General features: G+C 36.4%; 2 protein-coding genes across 5 annotated transcripts in view; one reads left to right on the top strand and one right to left on the bottom strand.

Annotated features, from left to right (window-relative positions):
- The window catches only part of LOC114456910 (oxidation resistance protein 1), a 21829-nt gene extending 8339 nt beyond the window's left edge, over positions 1-13490 (bottom strand). Inside the window, exons 1-10 of one of the 4 annotated variants that reach the window (XM_028438976.1) lie at positions 13367-13490; positions 11601-11803; positions 10289-10479; positions 8983-9062; positions 5951-6076; positions 4679-4846; positions 3184-3315; positions 1924-2108; positions 1131-1366; positions 917-1064 (exon numbers count right to left, since the gene is read on the bottom strand). In XM_028438976.1, the coding sequence (XP_028294777.1) occupies positions 917-1064; positions 1131-1366; positions 1924-2108; positions 3184-3315; positions 4679-4846; positions 5951-6076; positions 8983-9062; positions 10289-10479; positions 11601-11662 (1328 nt within the window). In that variant the 5' untranslated portion in view covers positions 11663-11803; positions 13367-13490. Of the gene's footprint in view, positions 1-916; positions 1065-1130; positions 1367-1923; positions 2109-3183; positions 3316-4678; positions 4847-5950; positions 6077-8670; positions 8921-8982; positions 9063-10288; positions 10480-11600; positions 11804-12926; positions 13047-13366 lie in introns of those variants that run through there. The other 3 variants (XM_028438977.1, XM_028438978.1, XM_028438979.1) reach the window with 3 other exon arrangements.
- mtfr1l (mitochondrial fission regulator 1-like) lies at positions 13159-23233 on the top strand. The gene is made up of 9 exons (XM_028438990.1): positions 13159-13325; positions 14921-15040; positions 15781-15943; positions 16041-16148; positions 19287-19396; positions 19484-19695; positions 21160-21547; positions 22026-22170; positions 22265-23233. Exons 3-8 carry the CDS (start codon positions 15929-15931, stop codon positions 22141-22143), a joined length of 951 nt encoding a protein of 316 aa, XP_028294791.1. The 5' UTR covers positions 13159-13325; positions 14921-15040; positions 15781-15928; the 3' UTR covers positions 22144-22170; positions 22265-23233.

The following is a 23233-nucleotide window of genomic DNA, read 5'->3' as shown; positions in this document are numbered from 1 at the left end:
TACAAACACATGTTGAATGCATATGTTTGGCTTCTCATTGTGAAGCAGGGAAATGATTAAAGGCTCGTAGAAAGAACAGGTGCAAAGTTCTCTTTACTGCTAAAATAAACACGAGTGGATGAGTTAACCTGGAACACAAGTACATCCAGAATAAAGACAAATAACAGCATTAATACGAAAAAGAAGAAAGGGTTTTTTTTCCATTATTTTTTATGCAATTTTGTGTATTTTTCTGTCATTTTGTGTGTTTACGTGGAAAATCAAAACCGAGGGCCACATTATCAACATTGATGAATAATGACCGATCAGAGCATTAACACAGGAAAGAAGGAATAGGTTTTTTGGGAGTCATTTTGTACATTTGTGTGTTTGTATTTTTGTTATTTTCTGAATTTATGGTTATTTTGTATCCTTTTTGTTCATTTTCTCGCAACATGTTTTTGGAATCATTGTGTATTTCTGTTATTTTGTATAATTTTCACTCAATTTCTGTATTTTTGTTGCCTTTTATTAATTTTTTCTTAACATTGTTTTGCAGTCATTTTGTGTTTTGTGGAGTAATTCATTTTGTAGTTTTGTTGTCAGTTTGTGTGTTTTTCATGTTGTATATAAATATTTTTTTATTTTGGTTGTCACTTTCTGTGACAAAATGGCTGTAAATTTACAGTCATTTTTTGTAAATGTATTGTTTTTGTTTGAGTCATTTTTGTCTATTTATGTTGTCAATTTGTGTGTTTTTCTGTTATATTGTACATTTTATTTTAGCTATATGTATATTTTAGACTTAAGTTTATCTTTGAAGCCAATTATTTGTGTATTTTATCTGTTTCACACATATGTACATTTATCAAACACTAGCCTATAAACCTCCATGATGATTTACCCAGAGGATGGGGTCAGGTCTCTCTTTAGTTACCTCTCTTTTGTCAGGGCAAACCAGGCGTCCCGTCTCTTTAAGGCTTTCGTGGACCTTAGCTGAGGGCCTTCAACGCTCCATTTCTGTGCTGAGGACGGCTGAACCCGCAGCCGCACAAACATCAAACCTGATGAAGACTTTCTAGAATCTGTGCAAAACAAAACAGAGATTAAACGATGAATGATAAAAGGAGACCTGGTCTAAACCATCTTACCTGCAGTAGGATGGTTCTCAGTAGATGTTTCCTCTGCTTTACCCTCTCGTAGAGAGCTGCTTTCCAGCTCCACCATATCTCTGCTGTCTGCTTCTTCATCCTCACACACATCCTTAGCCAGGCTCACAGTCAAATGGCTCAAATAAACTGAAGCCGACTCCTCGTTGTGGTTTGGAAGGCTGCGTGTGTGGCTTTTGGAAAGTTTAAACTTCTGGGAAAACTTCTTTCCTTTTCTCCTGATAATAGCGAATAAGAAGAATGTTGTGGTAACTTGTGTAATGTTAAATTTCTGGCACTGAAAAGTCATGGCTTATTGCTTTCACTTGGTAAAAAAAAAAAAAAAAAAAAAAAAAAAAAAAAAAAAAAAAATTTTTTTTCATAATATATTTTTTGTTTGTTTTTCAGGCTTTTTTTCATGTTTTTGGACTAATTTTTTGAAGTAAGTTCTTTCTGTTTTTCATGCTATATTGTTTCTATTATTTGGACTATTTTAGTTTTTTAGATGTGTTTATTTCCTTATTGAGAACAAACATGGCAGGCTTGTTTAAGTCAGAAAAACTGAAGAAAAAAGGGCTGAAAAAGAGAGAAAAAATTGTCTGAAAAACAAAAAAAATTGGTAAGAAAAACAAAAAAGAATTTTTCAGAAAAACAGGGAGAAAAAAAAAAAAAATTGTCAGAAAAAATATTACTCTGACAAACAGAAAGAAATTTGTCCGAAAAACAAAAAATTCAGAGAAAACCTTTTTTTTCTTAAGTGAATGCAATACGCTGATTACATTCCGTAATGGCTGACCTCTGTTGGGAGGTGACGAAGTGAACGCGGGAGATGTCGGAGAAGAAAGCGATGGAGAGCAGGTTGTCAATGGAGCAGGACAGGAAGTATTCCTCACACCCGTTCTCCTTCACCAGAGGGTGCGTCTTACAAGGGTCGAAAACCATTTTATGAGAAGTCACCAACAAGATGCCTGAAACAACTCCCTGAGTTAAAAAAAAAAAAAAAAAAAAAAAAAAAAAAAAAAAAAAAAAAAAAAAAGCGTTAGCCTCAAAACATCTGCAATCACCTTTGTTCAGACCAACCAGTCAAATTAAAGTGCATTATTACTCCCCAAAAAACAAAACATAACACCAAAAATAAAATAAATCACAAATGCATTAAAAAAAAGCCTAAACAAACATAGTAAACAAAATAAGTTAAAAGAAAATAGAAAGAAAGCATAAAGAATAAAATGTAACTTTGTAATAACAAAATGGATAAAATGTAATATGACTCATGCAGTAAAATGACAAATATCATTTTTTTAGATATTTATATTTAGGTAATTCTTCAGCCTGCATTTAAAATAGTCTAAAATGCATAAAATGACTCTGAAAACACACAGAAAAATACAATATTTATAAAACAACAAAATTACATAAATTGAGAGAAAAAACACAGAAAATGTTTTTTCATAATGCTCAGATTGGTCATAATTCCAAATGCTGACAAATGTTTATAATGTGGCCCTTAAAGCAAACCAAGGCTTTTTAACCTTGGGGTCACCTGAAATGTATATTGTAATCAATTAAAAAAAAGAATTACTTATTTTAATTTGAAAATACATTATAATAACACAGTCTTATACAACTATTCTTTACTTTCACTTTCTCAAATGTAAATATAGCTCAAAGAAAATTCAGTATAAAAATATGTAAGGTGGCCTATCGTAACCCTGGTCACTGTAACACAGTAATAATAAACATGATCAAAAACTAATTCTAGAAAATTAATTGTCTTTGGGATCGCCAGAATTCAGGTCACGATCCAAAATAGGTTGGGAATCAATGAAGTAAACACATAAAATGACCTCAACACAAAAATTACAGAAAATACACAAAAGGACAAGAAAATACACAGAAAAGATTCCAAAATGACAAAAAAAAAAAAAAAAAAAATACACAAAATGAATCTAAACATTTTGACAGAAAAATATACAAAATGTCAACATGAATACATGGATCAGATTGATTAAATCTTAACGGCCCCACTTGGCCTTAAATGTCTCATCATTCCCACCTTGCGATCTGTGATGTAGCGGCAGAACAGTTTGAGGTACGGTACGGCCTCTGGCCCCGCCCCCTCACAGCACTCTGGTGGCAGGGCCAATAGGCAGAGCTGTCCGTCAGGCATAGGCACCGCCTCCACATCCTATCACGAGTTTAAAATATTAACAGTATGTTAGGAACAGGAAGCCGTGCTGCTTTAAATGGACAACTTTATCCCTTCCTACAAAATAAAAGTCGAGTGAGAACTACAAATCATTTAGGATTGATAAATAAATGATGGGGATGTGTGTTTACCAGCAAAGTCTTTTCATATACATATAAATCTCTTCCTCAATGGATAAATACTGTGCATGTTAATCTGAATAACAAATATTATATGTAAAGTGGGATAATCTTTTGCACCGTGGTTGATTTTGCAGTAAAACATGCCGAACAGGAAGGAGCTTCACGTCGGATGTCTCTGACGTCCGAGCACAACCAGCTAACACTGAGACTCATTTAGCAGGAATTCAGAACATTCCTAAAGCCAATTATTGCAGCTTTTTCCTTTTTATTCAACACTCAGGCTGTGTTGTAAATGTCATACTAACTAATGAGTATGAAGTGAGATCACATGATATAGTATGAAAAGATTGAGTACGCGATATACTATAAATAACTGAGACACTCAGATTATCACTAAAAGACAGTTTGAGAGCAAAATGCACAGTATAGGGGAGCCCAAACACCTCGCTGCAATTTGATGACGCGTTCCCACTTTGATGACGAATTTGACGGGGCACTGAGCTGGAGAAGCCACGCCTCCAGGAAGCTCTCTGCCATGTAAACAGACACACCCACGAAGGTGAGCATTTCAGCATCCTTCACACAGTGCTATGTATGTATTTTCTACAGTCTATGTATGTACCGGTGAACGCCCCGCCCCCACGCTCTGTCTGGTGTTTATAAAGCAGCATGAACTCTGCTACGGAGAGGGTGGGAGGAGGGTGGGCCGTGCTCTGGAAAACAGAAGATTTTGGGAAAATAAACCTCAAATACTATGTTTTTGGGGTTTATTTTTGGGAACAAATGGAGATGGATGAAAAATAGCATGACATTAGACCTTTAAAGCCCCATCAAAATAAAATTCTAAGAAATAGAAGATGGATGGAGGATGTCAAATGGAGTTCTAACTTTAGGTTAAGAAACATATATGTATATATGAGAGAAAAAACAAAGTTCTGCAACAAGAGTTGATTTAATGTTGCATTTTTTAAAATTGTTGTAAAGCATTTGATTGGCACTTAAATGGAAGTTAAAAATCAGCAGATTTGGATTTTCAGAGGATAAAAGCAGCTGATTTCTCTATATTTTTGGTGAATAATAGCAAAAATTCACATATATTGAATATTGTATTTTATATTTTATTCTATATTATCTTCTTTTGTGCCCTTCTCTTCCCATACACAGTTTTAGGATGATGTAAAATGACAGCTGTCTGAATGTTAGACGAGGTTTTGTCTTACCAGTAGTTTGTCATACTCTGCCTCTGGTGACGGGGACTGACACTGGACCGGAACTGGATCCAAACAGTCCTGATCTGCCTCTTTCACTGCCTTCTCGTTACATCTGGAGTCCATTTCTAGGCAATCCGATGTTTGTTCAGGGCCAATTTCCTCATTTGGTGCAAACAGCTGCTTGAGGAAGGAAGCCATTAGTTTAAAAATAGATCTGACATTGACACGGACACACAGGAGTGACCGCTTCCTCTCACTATGAGCTTGGTTTGGCACACTCTTCTTTGTTTCTGGTCACATCACAGATGCAGACGATGCATGAGGGTTTCAGTTTAAACAGGAAACAATTTTACTGTATTTGATGAAAAAAAATATCTCCACACAAGACAGTTTGATAACTTTTGTTACACACATTTTTAAGCATTTACAAATCACTAAATGAACTCATATGTTTGATACCCCTGATTTACGCCTTCAAGGGCCAAAAACGGACCAGTTAGATCTCAAGTGGGCCACAAAATGAGCAATTTCAACATTATTCTGCCCTATAAAAATAGAGCACTGTAAGTTTGTGACCAATTGGTAAAATAATTTTAATAAAATTGCAGGATTTTTTACATTTTGCAATCAACTCTTGCTTTTTTTTTTTTACTTCCACTGCATCAAAATTTCATCAGTTACTTCAAACCTCCTCATGTATCATAATTTTCAAACCTTTACGTTTGTATGGACTTTTTATTATGAGAAATCTAAATTATTTCAGCAGGAAAAGCACTAAATACACAACACTTCCAAAAATGAGGGGGGGGGGGGGGGAAGTGAAATGTTTTTGATTAGATATTGCAGCCTGACTGTCATTAGTTGATAACAGAATTTGATTTTAATGCATTATTATTTTTGGCACAATTGACTATCATTACATGATAAAAGCATGGGAAAAGTGTGCATCCCCGCAAATATTGTGGATATTCATTGAATTTATGTATTTGAAAGGGTTGAGATATCTACAGATGAATTATTGAGAATTTTTACACAATAATTAATGTTTTGTCATTTCGAATCTATCCTGAGTGCCAAATTTGATGATCTAAAGGACCGGATTTAGCCCCCGGGTCTTAGGTTTGACACGTGTGTAAATGATATTTACGATACTTGTTTGACTAAAATTGTTACTAAAGTTAAAATGTGGCGCACGTCACGTCTTGATTTGCATTGTAAACAAATAGCAGCAGGTTTCACCTTCCTCCTTTACATGCACAGAAAACAAAGCGACACTCTCACCCGTCTCTGGATGAGGGGGGCAGATGAGGACGTGTGGGAGGGGTTGTGTCCCATTGTGCTGTCTTTTGCCGACAGTGCTATATTCAACTTTGATGAGACGCCAAAAACAGAGTCTCCAGTGCCACCCTGTGTGGTGAAAAACACCAACATGGGAGCGTTTGTGAGGTTATTTTTGTTGCTAAAAGTTTAAAATTAACACCAGACTTTTAGAGATTTATTATCACTCCAGTGTCCAGGCAACTGAAATCTAATAGAATAATTAGTTTCATCCTAAATTTAAATGAATTTAGTGATTATTTAAAAGGGACAACACACATTAATTAACAGATATGCTGTAAATGAGCCATATTTAGCCAAAAGAGGCTAGGTGTCATCTGGTGTCCCTTGTCAGATTTTTACAAGGCAACCTAAAATGTAAATGGTATTAAAATAGAGAGAATACAACATGACAAAAGGAGAACAGGTATGACAAACTACTGATAAAACAAAGCATCAAGCCAGGACTGAAACTTCCACACAGTATATTACAACAGGAACACAGTTGAAATAAAATAGTTGATCTATACTTAACACAAGAGCAAACAATGTACAAAAATCAAAATAAAATAAAAGGTTGTCGGTGTGAACATAATTGGTGGTCAAGAAGCCAAATCTGCTTTTCTCCCCGACAAAGAAGCTGAATTAAGGAAAGTTGTACTTGATTGTAAATCATTTCTTTACATTTTAGGGAATCTGATTCAATCTGACGTGAATCACAAAAAAAAAAAAAAAAAAAAAACATGGCACTTGTTTTAAGAAGCAAAATACTTGGGGTGTCCCGATCCGATGTTAGCCTGAAAACAAATATTGGATTCAAATTTCCGGATTCTCCGATCGATATATATTCATTTTATTCAATTGTAGAATACTGTAGATATTATGTTGAAGGTTAAAATGTATGTAACCAATTGGTTAATAATAATTGGGTCAGTTTTTCTCATCCCTACTGTTGCTGACAATTATTCTCTGTTTGAATCACATCACCTGATCAAACCTTTTCTAACATTCCACAATACAAAATAAGTAATTAACTTTTAATTGAAGAAAAAAAAAAAAAAAAAAAAAAAGTATGATTCATGCCGATATTGGATCAATATCATATCGGCTGATACGCAAGGCTGCAATATCGGTATCATATCGGAAATGAAAAAGTTGTATCGGGACATCTTTACAAAATACTACTGGAAATATGTCTCAGTTGTATTTTGTAGACAGGTGGCGCCAGTGAGCTGATTTAGATTACAAACCCATGATACATTATGTAACCAAACCACATTAGAGTAAATATTAGCCTGGTATGTATAGACATACGTAAGCAAAATGCTAATGTGTGGACCTGTTATTCATTTTTAGTTATAAAAGATTGATTTAGTTAATTATTTTAACTTCAATTTAAACTTAGTTTGTATTTAAAAGTCTCGTAGACTAGAGTAATGACTTTAAAAACAGGCAGAAAATTGTGAGAATTTTCAGTTCAATTCAATGTGACAAAAAAAAAAAAAAAACCCAATAAAAATATAATCAGTGAATCACCAAAATACAGTTTTTTTTGTTTTTAAATGCAACCTATACAATTTTTAAAAAATGTGATGAGTTTTGGTCTCTGCCTTCAGCAACTAACTTAAATTCACTCAAAACTGTAAAAATACTTTAGTTTAGAGAACACCTAATAACCATTAATTAGTAGCATGCAAATTAGTAACATATTGACTCTATATTAGTCATTATTAAGCACTTATTAATGTCTTATTCTGCAAACCATTAACCAAGAGTTTTCCCTCAATAACCTCAGAATTATTACTTATTAGTAGTAAGTTATATATGAATTACCATCTCAATGTACCATAACACTAACCCTAATCCTCATCCTGTTTGGACTGTGAGACTGCCATGAAGTGTATAATAAGGCATTAATAAATACTTAATAAGGCATTAATAAATACTTAATAAGGCATTAATAAATACTTATCGATGCCTAATTAAGAGCCAATATGTTACTAATGCTAATAAGAAAATAATTAATGGTTAATAGGTGTTCCCTAAACTAAAGCGTTACCAAATACATAGAAAATGTAATCTAATTCAATCAATCATGTAAACAGAATATTTTAAGAAACAAAATTTCGCAATTCAGTTTACATTTCCGAAAAGGAATGGGAAGTAGTAATTCTGAAAGCATGAATCTATTTCGACCACTATTTACTTCCTAAACAATACCGTAAACTTTGATACAAACTTTAAAAAGAAACCATAAATTGCTACAAAGTCTCAATTTGTACACATCGTCTCAAATTGGATCATCTTGTGGTAAAAAAAGCTGATGCAGACGTCTGTATGAACATAATCTGGTTGTACAAACAATACAGTTAGAAAACATGTGCGACTCCGCGCTTTAAAAGTCTGACACAGTCTGTACAACCCAAACATCGGTTTTAATATTTAGTCATGTAATCAAACGAGCAGCATTGCAAAGGTTAGATTCAGATTTGATGCCACACCTTCAGTGATTAAGCTCACAGGATGCAGAGTGGAAATGAAAACAGAACAAGAAATACACAAACTAAAACTTATACCAAATGCAACATTCTGTTCTATTCCATTTCAGTTGTGCACTACTATTGGGTATAACACTGCAGATATGAGAGTAAATACATTTTAAAACTGAGTTAATAAATTATTACCTTTGAAACAATGTGTGAAAAATATCCTCTGGCTGCTTTGAGTCCCTTTCCAATCCTGTGTTTTCCCACGCTGTTAAAGACTCCTTATAGGCTCCTCCTTTATGAACTTTGGACGCTTCTTATCAAAAACTTCCACGACCATAAATATTCAACCCAATCCAACAGACAGTCTCTTCCCTATTCCACAAGTATTCTTTACCAGAAATGTAAATGCAGCAATAAATCCACTTCTGTTCCCTACCTGCACCACAGCTTGTCTCCACTGAGTGTGAAAAGTAAACAAAAAAAAAAAAAACCAACCCACTGACTCACCCTGTCGCTGCGACTGTCATCTGACTTTTCGCCTGCGTGCTCCTTTGTCACTACAGCATTACCGAGATCCCATGAAGTCCCTGCGAGGACAACAAAAACAACATCTGTCACACCACGTGAAGTATGAGGAAGAAGGATTCGAACATGGCTTCAAAACAAAATAAAAAGTGCTATTTATCAACAGGGTTAGATAAGGACAAATAATACTGTTGACCATTCTGGTTTTATGGAACACAAGAAGACAGTCATCAACATCCCCCGCCAGACTGGTTGTCATTATAACTCACAAACTCTTCCTAAATGTCCTAAATCTAAAAACTTGGATGTCTACATAAGAAAATATTATCACATCAGAATATAACATTACTATCTTAAACGCTGTCCCCTTTGAAGATACCTCGAACAGAGTAAAAAAAACGGCACAAGGGCAATAACTCCAGAAAAACTTATTGCGCGCTTCTCATTTTCGAACTTCATCAAGGTATTGACACCCTGACGGTTTCTGAGAAAAGCTGTCCCCTTTAACTCGGATGACGCGTGGACAGCCGGAGCTCAAACCTATATTCCCCTTCACACTTTGTGGTGGGGATAATAGGAAGTGAGTCAAACCAACGATGCAGGTGTACATTGTAAGTAGTGCTGGGCGATATATCGAGTTTTCCATTTTGGTGATATAGAAAATTACAACGTCACCCATATTGATACATATTTTCTATAGCTTATTTTGTTTTAAAATACTGCTTTCATTACTTCTCAGAAGAGCATGAAAAAGCTCAACTAGATGGATTCCTAACCCAGACCTTCCCCTAAACAAGACACTACAGAACTCACTCACACATGCTGTCCTGTTATAGGAGAAAAAGCCAAAAGTGGCACATATTGTGCAACTGTTTAGTTAATAAATGTGGCTGTGTGGCATTTAGCATCAGGAAATTTGACCCAGAATCGTCCCCCTGCTAAGACTATATTTAATAATGATTATCAAGATTTATATCATACATCGTATTTTGAGAAAAAATCTCAGGTTATGAGTTTTGGTCCATATCTCTTAGGACTAGGACAGGTGTACGAAAAAAAATTATTCAGCAACACATTGTGATATTTCACTGCGAGATTATTGTATTGATCCAAAAAATGTTGATATGATTGTTTATATTTTGATAGCGCTTCGAGATGACTATTGTACTATATAATTAAAGTTGAATTGAATATAACCATGGATGTCTAATTGGTTAGTATTGTGATGTATTGTATCGTGAATCATATCGTAACGTCAGATTCATGACAATGCACACCCCTAGAGTACCTTGCAGGTAGTACTGGCGGAGTTTGGCGTTTCTGATGTGAGGGATATGGTTGAGAGGTCGGCACACGATGGTCTGGTGCTGACGCTGGCCGCCGACCATGGCCTCCTGCCCCGGTCGGGTTTGAGTCTCCCAAGGCCGCTTGGCAAACTGCGGAGGCTGCGAGACTCCAGCGGGCAGCTTTGATCCTGACCTGAGAGACAAGAAAGAGGAGAGTCAGACCTCAGCAGGAAACATCCAACATGGACAACATTAATCCAGAAAGTTCTTTTTGATTAATATGTTAAGGTTTCATTTATTCAGACAACTGTTCTTCAGGAAATTTACTTTGAGCAGTAACTTGATGGAATTATTACGCAGAAGTCAAGGACACATCAAAGCGATCAGCAGATGCCGCTTAAGAAGACTGGAAGTTGACAGTCGAAACATGTCAGGAGATCAAAGTAAATTTCCTGAAAAATAAATGAAACCTTAACATATTATTAAGAAAAAAGATGAAAAGAACTTGCTGGAAGTATTAAGTGAAAGTCAAAGAAACATCAAAATGATCAGCAGACACCTCTGGAGAAGACTGGAAATTAATGGTCAAAACATGTCGGAAGATCAAAGTAAAATTTCCTGACAAACAGGTGTCTGAATAAATGAAATCTTAACATATTATTTAAAAGAGACTTGCCGGAATGATTACACGGAAGTCAAGGAAACATCAAAGCGATCAGCAGACGCTTCTGAAGAAAACTGGCAGTTGAAAGTAAAATTTTCTGAACAACAGTTGTCTGAAGAAATGACACCATGACATATTAAGAAAAAAAACTTGCTGGAAATAATTAGGTGGAAGTCAAGGAAACATCAAAGCAATCGACTGAAGAAAATCATATTCAATTTTCTGAAGAACAGTTGTCTGAATAATGGAAACCTTAACATATTATTCAAAAAGAACTTGCTGGAATTATTACGCACAAGTCAAGGAAAAATTCAAAGGGAACATCAAAGCGATTAGCGGAAGCCTCTGACAAAGACTGGCAGTCGACGGTCAGGAGATGCAAGTAAATTTCCTAAAGAACAGTTGTCTGAATAATTGACAGTCAAAACACGTCCTGAAGAACAGTTGTCTATTCAAAAAGAAGACAACAAGAACTTGCTGGAAGTACTGTATGACGAGAAAGTCAAGGACACAAAGCGATCAGCAGACACCTCTGAAGAAGACTGGCAGTCGACGGTCAGGAGATCCAAGTAAATTTCCTGAAGAACAGTTGTCTGAAACAGTTCAATATTAGTCATTCCATCTGTGTTCTCAGCGGTAAATAAACTCACATGCTCGTCACGCTGCTAAAGTAGCAGGGCCTGATCTTGTCTCTGCGAGGCTCTCGGTTCATGGCTCTTAAAAAGTCTCAGGCAGACCTTTTTTATTGCGACACTTGCTGCAGTGGAAGATTATGTTGAGATTGGGCGGCTCAGACGGCTTCCTTCCTCTTCCTTTTATTCCCCATGACTTCTTTCTGCTTCGTTTACAGCATCTACAAAACACAAGACACCGACTATTACATATGAAATGAGCTGAGTGTGCACAAAGTACCTGCAGCAACCATATGACTCCAGGAAGTAGAAGATCACTGACCGAATAGGCCCAAGCGATATATCAAGATATATCACATTTTCTATTTTGGCCATATAGACAATATCGATATACATATTTTTTATAGCTTATTTTGTTTTTAACGGAAAAACAATTTAATTGCACTAACATATGAATAGACGCCTGGTCATACTAGGTGTCAGTGAACGCACCATCAGACCTTGTTAAACTACCTCACTACTCTTTGCATTTTAGTTTGGAAGTTGATTGCACCTAATTTTATAAGAGTTTATGAACTTAACAGAATCAGAATCTGTTGTAGAAGCAAAAGTTAAACTTTTTTTGAAAAACGTAATTTGACAATTTGATAAACATACCATTTGTTTTTGATATCGGTGCTTGAATTAGAGTTAGTTACTTGTAAGTAATTTTTTTTTTTTTTTTTTTATTTCCTACCATTTTGTACTTGTAAAGGTGATGTATATAGTATTGTTTACTATCGGGATATATTGTATGGTGACATGCAAATTGCGTATCGTATCGGAATGCACATCCCTAGATAGGACTACAATGCAGGATGCACTACTACTTTCCTTTTTAACAGAAAAAATATTATATGAAAGCAAATGAAACAAATACTTATTAAATGTCAGTGTGTTGCTGCAACAAGATTATAGGGCTGGGTAAAATATCGAGATTCAACATATATTGATATTTCTATTATATGATATTATTATTATAGCTTACTTTATATACATAAAAGATACTCGTTTTAGGAGTCGCTGCCTTCGCTACTTCTCAGAACAGCATGAAAAGTGCGTCTTGACCCACACCTTCCTCTAAACAAGCCACACTACAGAACTCACTCACACATGCTGTCCCTTATAGGAGAAAAAGCCAAAAGTGGCACATGTGCAGCTGTTTGTTAATAAATGTGCCAAGCTGTGTGGCATTTTGCGTCAGCAAATTTAACCCAGAATTGTCTTTTTGGTTAGACTTCATAGAGTTAAATCAAGATTTAGATCGTATATTACCATTTAGAGAAAATAATAATGAAAATATACCTTTCGGTCCATATCGCCCAGCTCTAGATGATTATTACCAAATGTTACATGACGGCAGCAGTGCCTCTGACTACATTTTGCAGTAACCTGGTTTCGACAGTTGTTCACATCCCTCTGCTTGGTGACATGTCAAACAAATATGAATGAAAGAATGATGTTGAAAAACAGGATGAGCTCATAGCTCAGCAGCATAGCTGAGGAGCTCAGAGCATTAGTCACCCTGGTCATGATAGGACAACAATTTGCTTTCTGTTGCTTGGTTAGCAAGTGATTACAGTGGATGGACGTTTCAGACGACATTACAGGATGATAGAGAGAGATAGAGAGCAGATACAGCAGCAGCCGCTATGGCAGAGCCGACAAACACAGCAACACCAGCGGGTGAAGGAAGCAGAGACGGTGAGTATGTACTATGTAAACAAAGCAGCATCTTTACAAACCTGCGTCCAGCCCGGGGGAGGAGGGCGTCTTCATGATGCAGTATTATATCACTGCGACAACATTAACAAGTTCAACAGCAAAGCTCCGCCCCGACAAAAACAAATCAAGAGAGTTGCCTTCCCGAAAAACAAAACCGGAAGTGAGAGGGGGCGTTTCATCTTGTGTAGGACCTACACAATGCCTAGCATTGACCGACAGCAGCGTCTTCACCAAAATCTGACGTTTTTCTTTGTTTGAAACAAAACTCATTATCCACATATTGAGCTATGACACAAGATGACGTGAAAATTACAAGTTATTATTTCAAGATATTTGTATTGTGTAAAACTACCAATATTAAACCTCATTAAAAAAAAAAAAAAAAAAAAAAAAAAAAAAAAACTTATCTAAAAGTAGCAATGAACTAAATCAAATAAAGCTCTCTTATTTTAGATCAACTTAATTAACATAAAGCTATCTATTGATCAAGTTTTCAAGGTCTTAAATTTCTATGTGACGTTTAAAACGAATTTTGAACTTCAGAGCCTAAGAAAATAGGAGTAAATAATAAACAAAATATAACAATAGAATAGAAAATAGAATGCATCACAAAACAGAATAACGATCTGTATAATAATCACAATTAAAAACAATGAGAGAATAAAAATAATATTAGCAAAAGGTGTATCAAGTCATGCTTTTTCCTCTACACTTAAATAAGAAATTAAACCTGAAACCTATTTCAGCATTTATTTCCTGTCAAAGTTGCATTTATTGATGGATGCGGTTTTGGTTCTTATTCTGTCCAATAAATCTAAGATTATCACACAACATGAACCACACATGCCTTTAATGATCATTCTCACGAACGATTTTTAAAATTGGATTTAATTTAATCTTTAAAACTTTTTGTTGCCCAACATCACCATAAATATAGTTTTCATTGAGTCCTATTCTTCATTGAAATCATGTATATATGATATACATGTCTGTAATCCCAGATATCTAGTGATATCCACAATAGCATTATTTTCTTTCTTACTTGATATTTTTAATCATTTTGTTGTCAAGCAACCACTTTATTTTTTTCCACTGTGCAATATTTATTTCATATGTGAATATTAATGTCCATCCCACCCTTTCTTTTTATACATTGGTCCTTATATATATGCTTTACTTGTATTATTTGTGTTGCCTAAATTACTACACATACAACTTTTGCATTATTTTTTCCACACTGTCTTGCACTGTTTGAGAGCTGCTATATTTCCAAAAAATGTGTTGTGCTTTTATTGTGCAGTGACAAAAAATGATTCAGATTTTTTAATTTACTCAAAATTAACAAACTCATCTAAGGCAAAAATCAATCTGACAGTATTTTTTTTGCCTGTAAAAAAACCCCATAAACAATTACTCAAATGTGAAATAGTCATGCTGGTTTAAATTAAAAAATATATATTATTTTTGTGAGCGTTTTTGAATATTTCGTCTGGAACACTGTCAATTTTTCCTTTTGTATCATATGTAGTACCGATCTTAACCTAATAGCGTCGCTGTTTTCATTGTCGTGGCAGAGAACCCGTTAATGGCTCCAGCCAATCAGCTCACAGGACAGTGAGGCTCATTTCCGGTCTAATGTGAAGACACTAGAGCGTAAAAGACGAAAAGGCAAAGCTGCTGCATAACATGAGAAGGTAAGGTTTTGCATTTGTAATATATTTAATGTACATATTTTCTGCTGCGGGTTTGGCTTAATTCTGTAAGGACAAGCACATTATGTCGGTTTAAGTCCACAGCTGGGGTCAAGTAGAGGGCCGCTGTTTGTGCTAGGCTGCTAAAGCTAGCTGTTGGTGAAGATGATTTGGCTAATAACAAAGATCATCTGCACAATTGACGCAAGTAAACCTAATAACGATAAAGAAAACGTATTTCAATTGATAATTTCGACTTGTGCTCACGAAACTGTTGTTTAGTTTAAAAATTATAAACTACAAAATTATTGGCGCTTATTACACATTAATATGCACTATTTTATTTGACCATTTGCATTGACCAGCCTTTATTTTTGCTTGTTTCTAATATTTTCAACAAGGTGAAGCGTTTTTTTTTTGTGTATGTGTAGGTTTTAAGTGCACAAACAATTGTAATTGTAAGTTACTTTAGATTTTACACAAATTAAACTTACCTTTTAAAGTAATGGAATTTTATTGGGGCAAATCATATGATTTGTTTGTGTTTTAAACTAGTTAATTAGGTTTAATGTTTGATTACTCTAATCCCTTAATTTGTAAATTGATAATTTTACAGAGTAAATAGTTACATTATTAATCCTACTGAGTTTTACATCAATGACGTCGGCTCTCTGAATGAAACTGTAAGAAGTGATACATTTGTTAGTTTTTTTTTTTCCTCTCATGCTTGTTTTTCTTAACAGATGTTCTGACTACTCCCTGATTTAAATGCAAAGAACAGAGAGCAGCTCTAACATGAGATCTGTTTGCTGAACGGCGCCGCCTTCAGACTTCGCTACACTCGACATTGGCGTTTGACTCGTCACCGAATGAAACTGACCCATCGTCACAATGGAGACAGACGCGGTGAGTAGCTTTTTAGTTGACAATGCGGTGTCGTGTACATATTATTGCTGCCGTACAGTGATGTGACTCTGTGCTGTGCTTGTTCATATCGTTGCAGGAAGTGATACCCATCTGGCAGAATAAGCCTCACGGATCCACTCGTAGCGTTGTGAGAAGGATAGGCTCCACACTTCCACTCAAACCTCCACAAAGGGCATGTTTTCAGGTAAAAGCTGAACTAGTGGAACCAGTCGTTTTAGCAACAATTTGATTCACGATTCATCAACAGAAATCTAGACTAAGTGTTTATTAAAGTTCTTAAAAGTAGCTCAAAGAAACAAAAAGGAACTGGAGACCCTGGCCAAACTGAACAAAAGAGGGGGGTACTGGGCCAACCCTCCCTCTAGACCAGTGTTTCTCAAATGGGGGTACGCAATGGCACTACAGGGGGTACTTAAAAAGAGAGGGGAAAATTAACTAATTAAAGCATTAAAAATATGGGTTTATATCAATTTTTTAAAAAAATGATAGTCATTAAATATTACCAGCAAGAACAGACAAAACAAAATTACATCAAAAACACACGCACCTTGAGAGAATAATACTTAAAATTACCAGCAACACACAAAATGACAGACACACTAAATGAGAAAAATACACGATTACTACGAAATACACAAATTACAGAAACATACAAAACGACACCAATAACAAAATAATTTAATTAATACCAACAACGACAAACACAATAAGAAAAAAATAAATGACAAATACATAAATTGACACCAAAAACCCACAAAATGACTAAATATTATCTTGATTAGAACATGAACTGAAATTACAAGAGTTAGACTTGGTCCCACATCAGCAGCTAAATGACCGTAAATGATAAAAACAATAGAAATAAATCTATTCAGGAGGCACTAAACACTGCTTTATTCCACATATTTACAATATGAGATTCTTTAAAATGTGTGTTACTCATTAATTCCATCATTATGCTCTAGAGTTAGTTTTACCAGCATTCTGAGCAAAATGTTGTAGTTGGACAAAGGTGGTACTTGGTCCAAAAAAGTTTGGAACCACTGCTCTCTTACACAAATGTACAAAACACTAAAGCTACATTAAGAAAAATGAAAACAGAACTACCAGTGATCTCCAGCCCAAACTTACATATGTCGAGCAGAAGAAACTCTCCACATGTCTACTGCAGGTCTGTTGTTGTGCCTCCTTCCTTTTGCTCCTCTCAGCCCTTTTATAAGCTCCTCCTCCCTCTGCACCTGATTACTGATGTGAGTCAGGTGTATTAGGTGAGAGGGAGGAAGGGCAGCCTGAGAGGCCACGAGGAGGAACCAGCCATAACACTTGTATCGGAAAAAATCAATTGATTACCTTTTTAAACAATTTTAGATTGATTAGTGTCATCAGGAAGGCCAACTTGCCGAGCAGAGATTGATGTAGTTGGATCGTAGGAATAAAAATTGATTCATCGGTTTAATGGATGAATTGTTACACCCATATGTACAACTAGGGTTATCCTGGTCATAAAACGAATATCGGATTTTATCGGACTACATCTAAAATCTCCAATATATATTATATTATTTTTCTTCAATTGTAGAATACTGTAGATATTATGTTGAGGTTAAAATGTATGTAACAATTGGTTAATAATAAATGGGTCAGTTTTTCTCATACCTACTGTTGCTGACTATTGTTCTCTGTTTGAGTAACATCACTTGATCAAGCCTTTTCTAACATTCCACACTACAAAATAACTAATAAAAGTATGTATGATTTGTGCTAATATTGTATCGATATCGGCCAATACTCAAGGCTGCATTATCGGTATCGTATCGGAAGTGAAAAAGTTGTATCAGGATATCTATATGTACAACATATTGCTCTTGTGTTTTACAGGGTCCCCACGGTCATGAACCTGGAATTTGAAAAGACAATTTTCCAAAATTGAAAAGTCATGGAATAATTGAACTGTTTTGGAAATATAGCCTATTTTATTTTAATGTTTAAAATCCAACCTTTGCTATGACTATGGGATGTTAAACAAGTCCCTGAACCCTAACACCTTGTGTTGTACATCGCTTTGGATAAAAGTGTCTGCTAAATGAAATTGTAATCTTATAATCAAACATGGTAGCACTTAGTTAGTAGTTGTTTAATCAATCAATCTCAATCAATCAATCTTTATTTGTATAGCGCCAAATCATAACCAATGGTATCTCAAGACACTTTACAGTAGAGCAGTCTTAAGGACGGACTCTTCATTTTATGGATACACACATATGCATATATACGTATATACACATACATATGTATCCCACACCCAACATGAATTCATCATGGCGGCAAGGAAAACCTTCTGTTAAGCAGCAGGAACCTTGTGTGGATCCCATTCCTATGATGAACAGCCATCCACGTTATGCTGTGTTGGGTGTGTGCAGAGGAGAGGGTGGAGACAGAGCCCCTGAGACTCTGTAACTCCACACTAAGGATCCCACGGACCTGCAAGACAAAAGCCAGAAGGAGTACAGGAGCAAACACACAAGGGAAGAAGCAGACATAGAGGGAGTGTTTGAGAGAGGAATGGGACCCTCTCCGGTCCCTCTCTAACCTAAATGACCTCTCTCTTAACGCCCTCTCCAACCTCTCTCCAACCGAGCATGCCAGACCCCCCCCCCCGGCATTCTATGCCTATTGCATCTTAACTATGAGCTATGAGCTGGTTCCTAACTAAAAGCTTTACCAAAGAGGAATGTTTTGAGAGGGTGTCTTAACCCCGAACCGTGGTTGGTAGATGGTTCCAGAGAAGTGGGGCCTGATAACTGAAAGCTCTTCCTCCTATACTACTTTTAGAGACAAATGGAACAACGAGTAGTCCAGCATTTTGAGAGCGTAGTGTTCTGGGGGGATTGTATGGCACTACAAGCTCCTTGAGATAGACTGGTGCCTGTCCATTTAGGGCTTTATAAGTGAGAAGAAGAATCTATATTTTATGGGAAGCCAATGCAGAGAGGCTAATACAGGAGTAATGTGATCTAGTTTTAGTCAGTACACGTGCTGCAGCATTTTGAACGAGCTGAAGTGTCTTAAGCGACTTGCTCGGGCAGCCTGCTAAAAGAGAATTACAATAATCCAGTCTAGAGGTAACAAAAGCATGGACTAGCTTTTTAATGTAACATTCAATAGCTGATGCATTGTTGTGCACTCTGTTACACTGGAAAGGCCTGCTCATTTTTGTGTTCTAATTGTCTTAAATAGATCTTAGCGGTTCAGGACTAAGTTAGGGAAATATTAGTAAATAATAACAACAATAAATATTTGTTTCAATGTCTCTGTGCGTCAGGAACTCCCAGGCCTCCCGTCCCTTCGACCCATGGACGGCCCCGCGGTCCCTACGTTAGCAGACATCGCCTGGATCGTTGCAGATGAAGAGGAAACGTATGCCCGAGTGAGGCAAGTTTGTCTCATCATCTTTAGCGGATCACTTGTGATATTTAAAAGCTGTTTAATGGTATTAACTCTTCATATTTGTGTCGTCAGGAGTGATACACGTCCCCTAAAACATGAGTGGAGGCCGACGCCCCTCCTGGTGCTTCACAGGAACTCCTCTGTGCCCAACTTTCGCCGCGAGGGCAAAAGGATGGAGGGACTGAAGAAGCCTGGCGTGACTGCGCTGAACCGTACAACGGCTCTGCAGGATGAGCTCAGCAGACTCAGAGCACAGATCGCTAAGATTGTGGCGAGTGATACAGGTACGTGGTCCCAGCTGAGAACAGGAAGCTTCAGACTTTACAAACCCTCATACTGTTAAACATTAACCCATACTTCTGTTATTTCTGAAAAGTCTCAATTCTGTGCATAGGTATTCATATTAAAGTCATGAATGTAGGGCAGACAAACGGTCAATGTTCTGAATGATTCATGCATTGACTGAGCTAGGGCTGCACAATTAATCAAATTTTAATCATGATCTGATCGGCTGCAATATTTACATTTAAAATAGGGCTCTGCACTGTAATAGTGTATTTATTCATTTAGCATTTGGTACATTTTGAATTAGAATTCCATTTCAAAGCTCAATTTTGTGCTGTAAACTGTACACATATTGTTTGTTTAAAAGTAGCGCACTAAAAACACAGATTTTTTTCCTAATATGATAACTAATTGTGATTACAATATCGTTCAAAATAATTGTGATTATCATTTTGACCATAATCGTGCAGCCCTAGACGGAGCCAAGGCATTTTTGATCATTTTAATAATCTCTACAAAGCATGAAGTTGTGGTATTTAGCAGCAAATTGCTTTTAGACCAACAACCTACTAAACCTAAACCCTGTAATTACATTTCATCCAATATCAAAGCTGGTGAAAAGCCAGAATTATTGAGTCACCTCATGCACGTTAAACTTTATTTTGGTTTAATAACGAGCTGTGAAACTGTTTTTAGCTGCTTCTTATTCTTTTTTTTTTGTGTCTGACTCTCTGTTACTGAGTTGTCTTGGCACCAGTTTTTAGGTCTGTGGCTAAAGATAATCCCAGTGGCATGTGGGCATCACCCACTGAACCAATTACTGGTGACGTTTAGTGAGGGTAGTAACATGTTCCCTAACATTTGCACTTAACACCTCAACATTCGTGTCCTTCTATAAAACTACAAAAACAACATTGAGACCAGGATTAGATGGCAACATTATTGTTATTTTAATATCTATGTTAGAGTTGAATAGCGTTCCTCCAAGTCTCTCCCCCATCATTCTTGACACACGCAACTTCCTCCTCATCCCGGACATACCGAGTCTCACCGCGTGCCCTGTTTATTGATTGTTTTCCCTCACCATCACCACACTCTCAATAGTCCACTTAGTTCCACACATGCTCTGGTCGAGTGTGTGCTGCTGGGAACATCAGCATCAACTCTCGTTGCGCCATTTTATATCTTGCAAACTCCTTTCCTCTCCCTCTGAGCTCTGCCCATCACGGTGATCTCTCGTCCAAAGGTGCGCTGCTGCCACCTACATGTCACCAGCTGGTCACTACATCATTGTACAAGTTAGATATTTTCAGGAGAGCTTTGTCACACTATCTCCTAGAAACTCCAGCCGAAAAACACAATTCACGTCTATAGACGTAAATGACACTGAATGAGTTAAAAGCATATGATAATAGTTCCAATGAGTGTAGATTTGAACTAATGCAGATGTTTTGTTCTTTCAGGCTCCAACCCGATCACACCTGACCTGCTCTCTCCTGATGACACAAGCATGACTTTTTCAATGGCGCCTTTCGAGACGGCGCCGTACCAGCCGGTCGCCACGGCAGCAGCCTCCTTCGTCATCAGTGATGTCACTGAGGAAGAGGAGGAGGAAGAAGAACAAGAGGAGGATGATGACGAGAAAGACGCGGTTTCTGTGGTATCCGAGCTCGTCCCCGACCCTCTGCCCAACGTTTCTATGACGGCGTCTGCGACCTTTGACCTGGACCGGCCCAGCATGGACTTTAGGGAGGCCGAGGAAGACACGGTGTCTCTGTCCAAGTCCACCAGCTTTGCTGATGTCATGGACATCCTGAAGGACATGAACCGCATGAAGATGAGCAAAGACAGGTCGGAGCTTTCAGCTGGAAAAAGCTGATTTTTATTTATTTCCATAAAAGGATTTTAAAGTGATTGTTTGTGTTGCAGGTACAACTGCTGTTGTTTTTTTGTGTTTTTGAATTATTTTGTTTATTTTTGTGGTTGTTTTGTGTGTTTTTGGCATCATTCTGTGTGTTTATGCATTGAATTTGTGTGTTTCTGGGGTTATTGTGTGTTTTTGGAGTGATTTTGTGTATTTGTGGTTTTCGCTGCTTTGTGTATTTTTGCTGCTGTTTTGTGAGTTTTTTGTTGTCATTTTGTGTATTTTTTGCTGTTTTGTGTGTTTTTGAATTCATTTTGTGCATTTTTGTGTGTTCTTGCAATCATTTATGTAATTGCATTTGTTTTGTGTGTTTTCGTTTGTGCATTTTTGTTTGTTTTGTAGTAATTTTGTGTACTTTTGATGTTTTTTTTTTTTTTTTTTTTAAAGGGATAATTTGTGTTGCAGGTACAACAGAGGCTGCATGTCCCTGAGAGAAGAAGACTCTGCCACACTGATATCAGAAGCTTTAAAGAAAAAGTTTGTCCTAAAGGAAGAAGATACCGCTGCTCTGCACAAGAAATAGTTCCACCTCCAATTCCAGCTGCTCTATGTAAGTCACATAGAAGGAGAAGTTCATTTAAATTCATTACAATTTGATCTTATGGTTGACAAGTTATTTTTTCCTCTCTTCCTCATTATTCCAGGCCTTTCCTTGTGGGAACATCCAACCATGGATCCACAACTTTTGCTGCTCTGCAGACCAGAGGCAGGAGATTCCTGCCAGAGAAGAACAAAAATAACCCAGTTTGAAATGTTTTAGATTAAACGTGGACTCTCTCAGTGACTTAAAGGCATCCGTCGACCCTCGTTTTTCTGTTTCTGCCTCAAAATTTCCCATGCTTGACATCAATACATGAATATTTTTACTTTAAAGAGAAACAAATTGCCACAATTTTAATTTTGTGAATGGTTATTGAGAAAGCAGCATATGCATATTACAATAAAAAAAAAGAAGTTGTCTGAGCGGAGTTTCTTATATTTCAGTGTGTCACTTAAACCTCCAGGAAAACTTGTCTTGAACAATACTGGAAGATGTTTTCTGCCTGAATAAGAAAAATGTAGTTGTTGTAAGGTTTGTGGTTGGGGAAAAAAAAACAAGTTTTCTGTCTGATTTTCACATATTTAGTTCATATTAAGTACCAGAATTAGTCCCTCACTATATATATATTTTTTTTATTTGTTACAATAAAACAAGGTCACATGTTGGTTTCACTTTGATGTTTAGAAATGCCCTTTTACACTTTTTTGATAATCTTCAAAAGCCTATTTCCATTCTTATATTAGCTCCAAGTGCCATGGGTACAGCCCACACTCGTCACCTCACCTGTTTTTTGTGTGTTTTAATTTTTAAAGAAAAAGACACAAAACAAACCTCCATCCACACTAACTCTCTGGACTTTATCTGATTTAAAGGGTGTTCCCATGTTGTTGTATACAGTGACTGTATTGTGTGTCCTTTTGCTGATTTTTGACAATGTGTAAACTTGGTTGAGAATTTTATGCAGATGATCGACTCTTTAAGTTTTCAGAGCGTTTGTTGCTCTGAAAAAAGTTACATTTTAAGTTGTCACCATGTAATAATAACATGTAAATAAACAGTGCTGAAGTTTTAA

Source organism: Gouania willdenowi, chromosome 22 (genome assembly GCF_900634775.1).
Source record: "Gouania willdenowi chromosome 22, fGouWil2.1, whole genome shotgun sequence".
Lineage (NCBI taxonomy): Eukaryota > Metazoa > Chordata > Actinopteri > Blenniiformes > Gobiesocidae > Gouania > Gouania willdenowi.
This window is presented reverse-complemented; position numbering and strand designations above follow the sequence as displayed.

Excerpts from the sequence above, each read along its gene's own strand:
- mtfr1l (XM_028438990.1), top strand. Across the intron at positions 16,149-19,286 it reads CACAAAGGGCATGTTTTCAG|GAACTCCCAGGCCTCCCGTC; the intron begins GTAAAAGCTGAA and ends TCTGTGCGTCAG. Across the intron at positions 21,548-22,025 it reads ATGAAGATGAGCAAAGACAG|GTACAACAGAGGCTGCATGT; the intron begins GTCGGAGCTTTC and ends TTTGTGTTGCAG.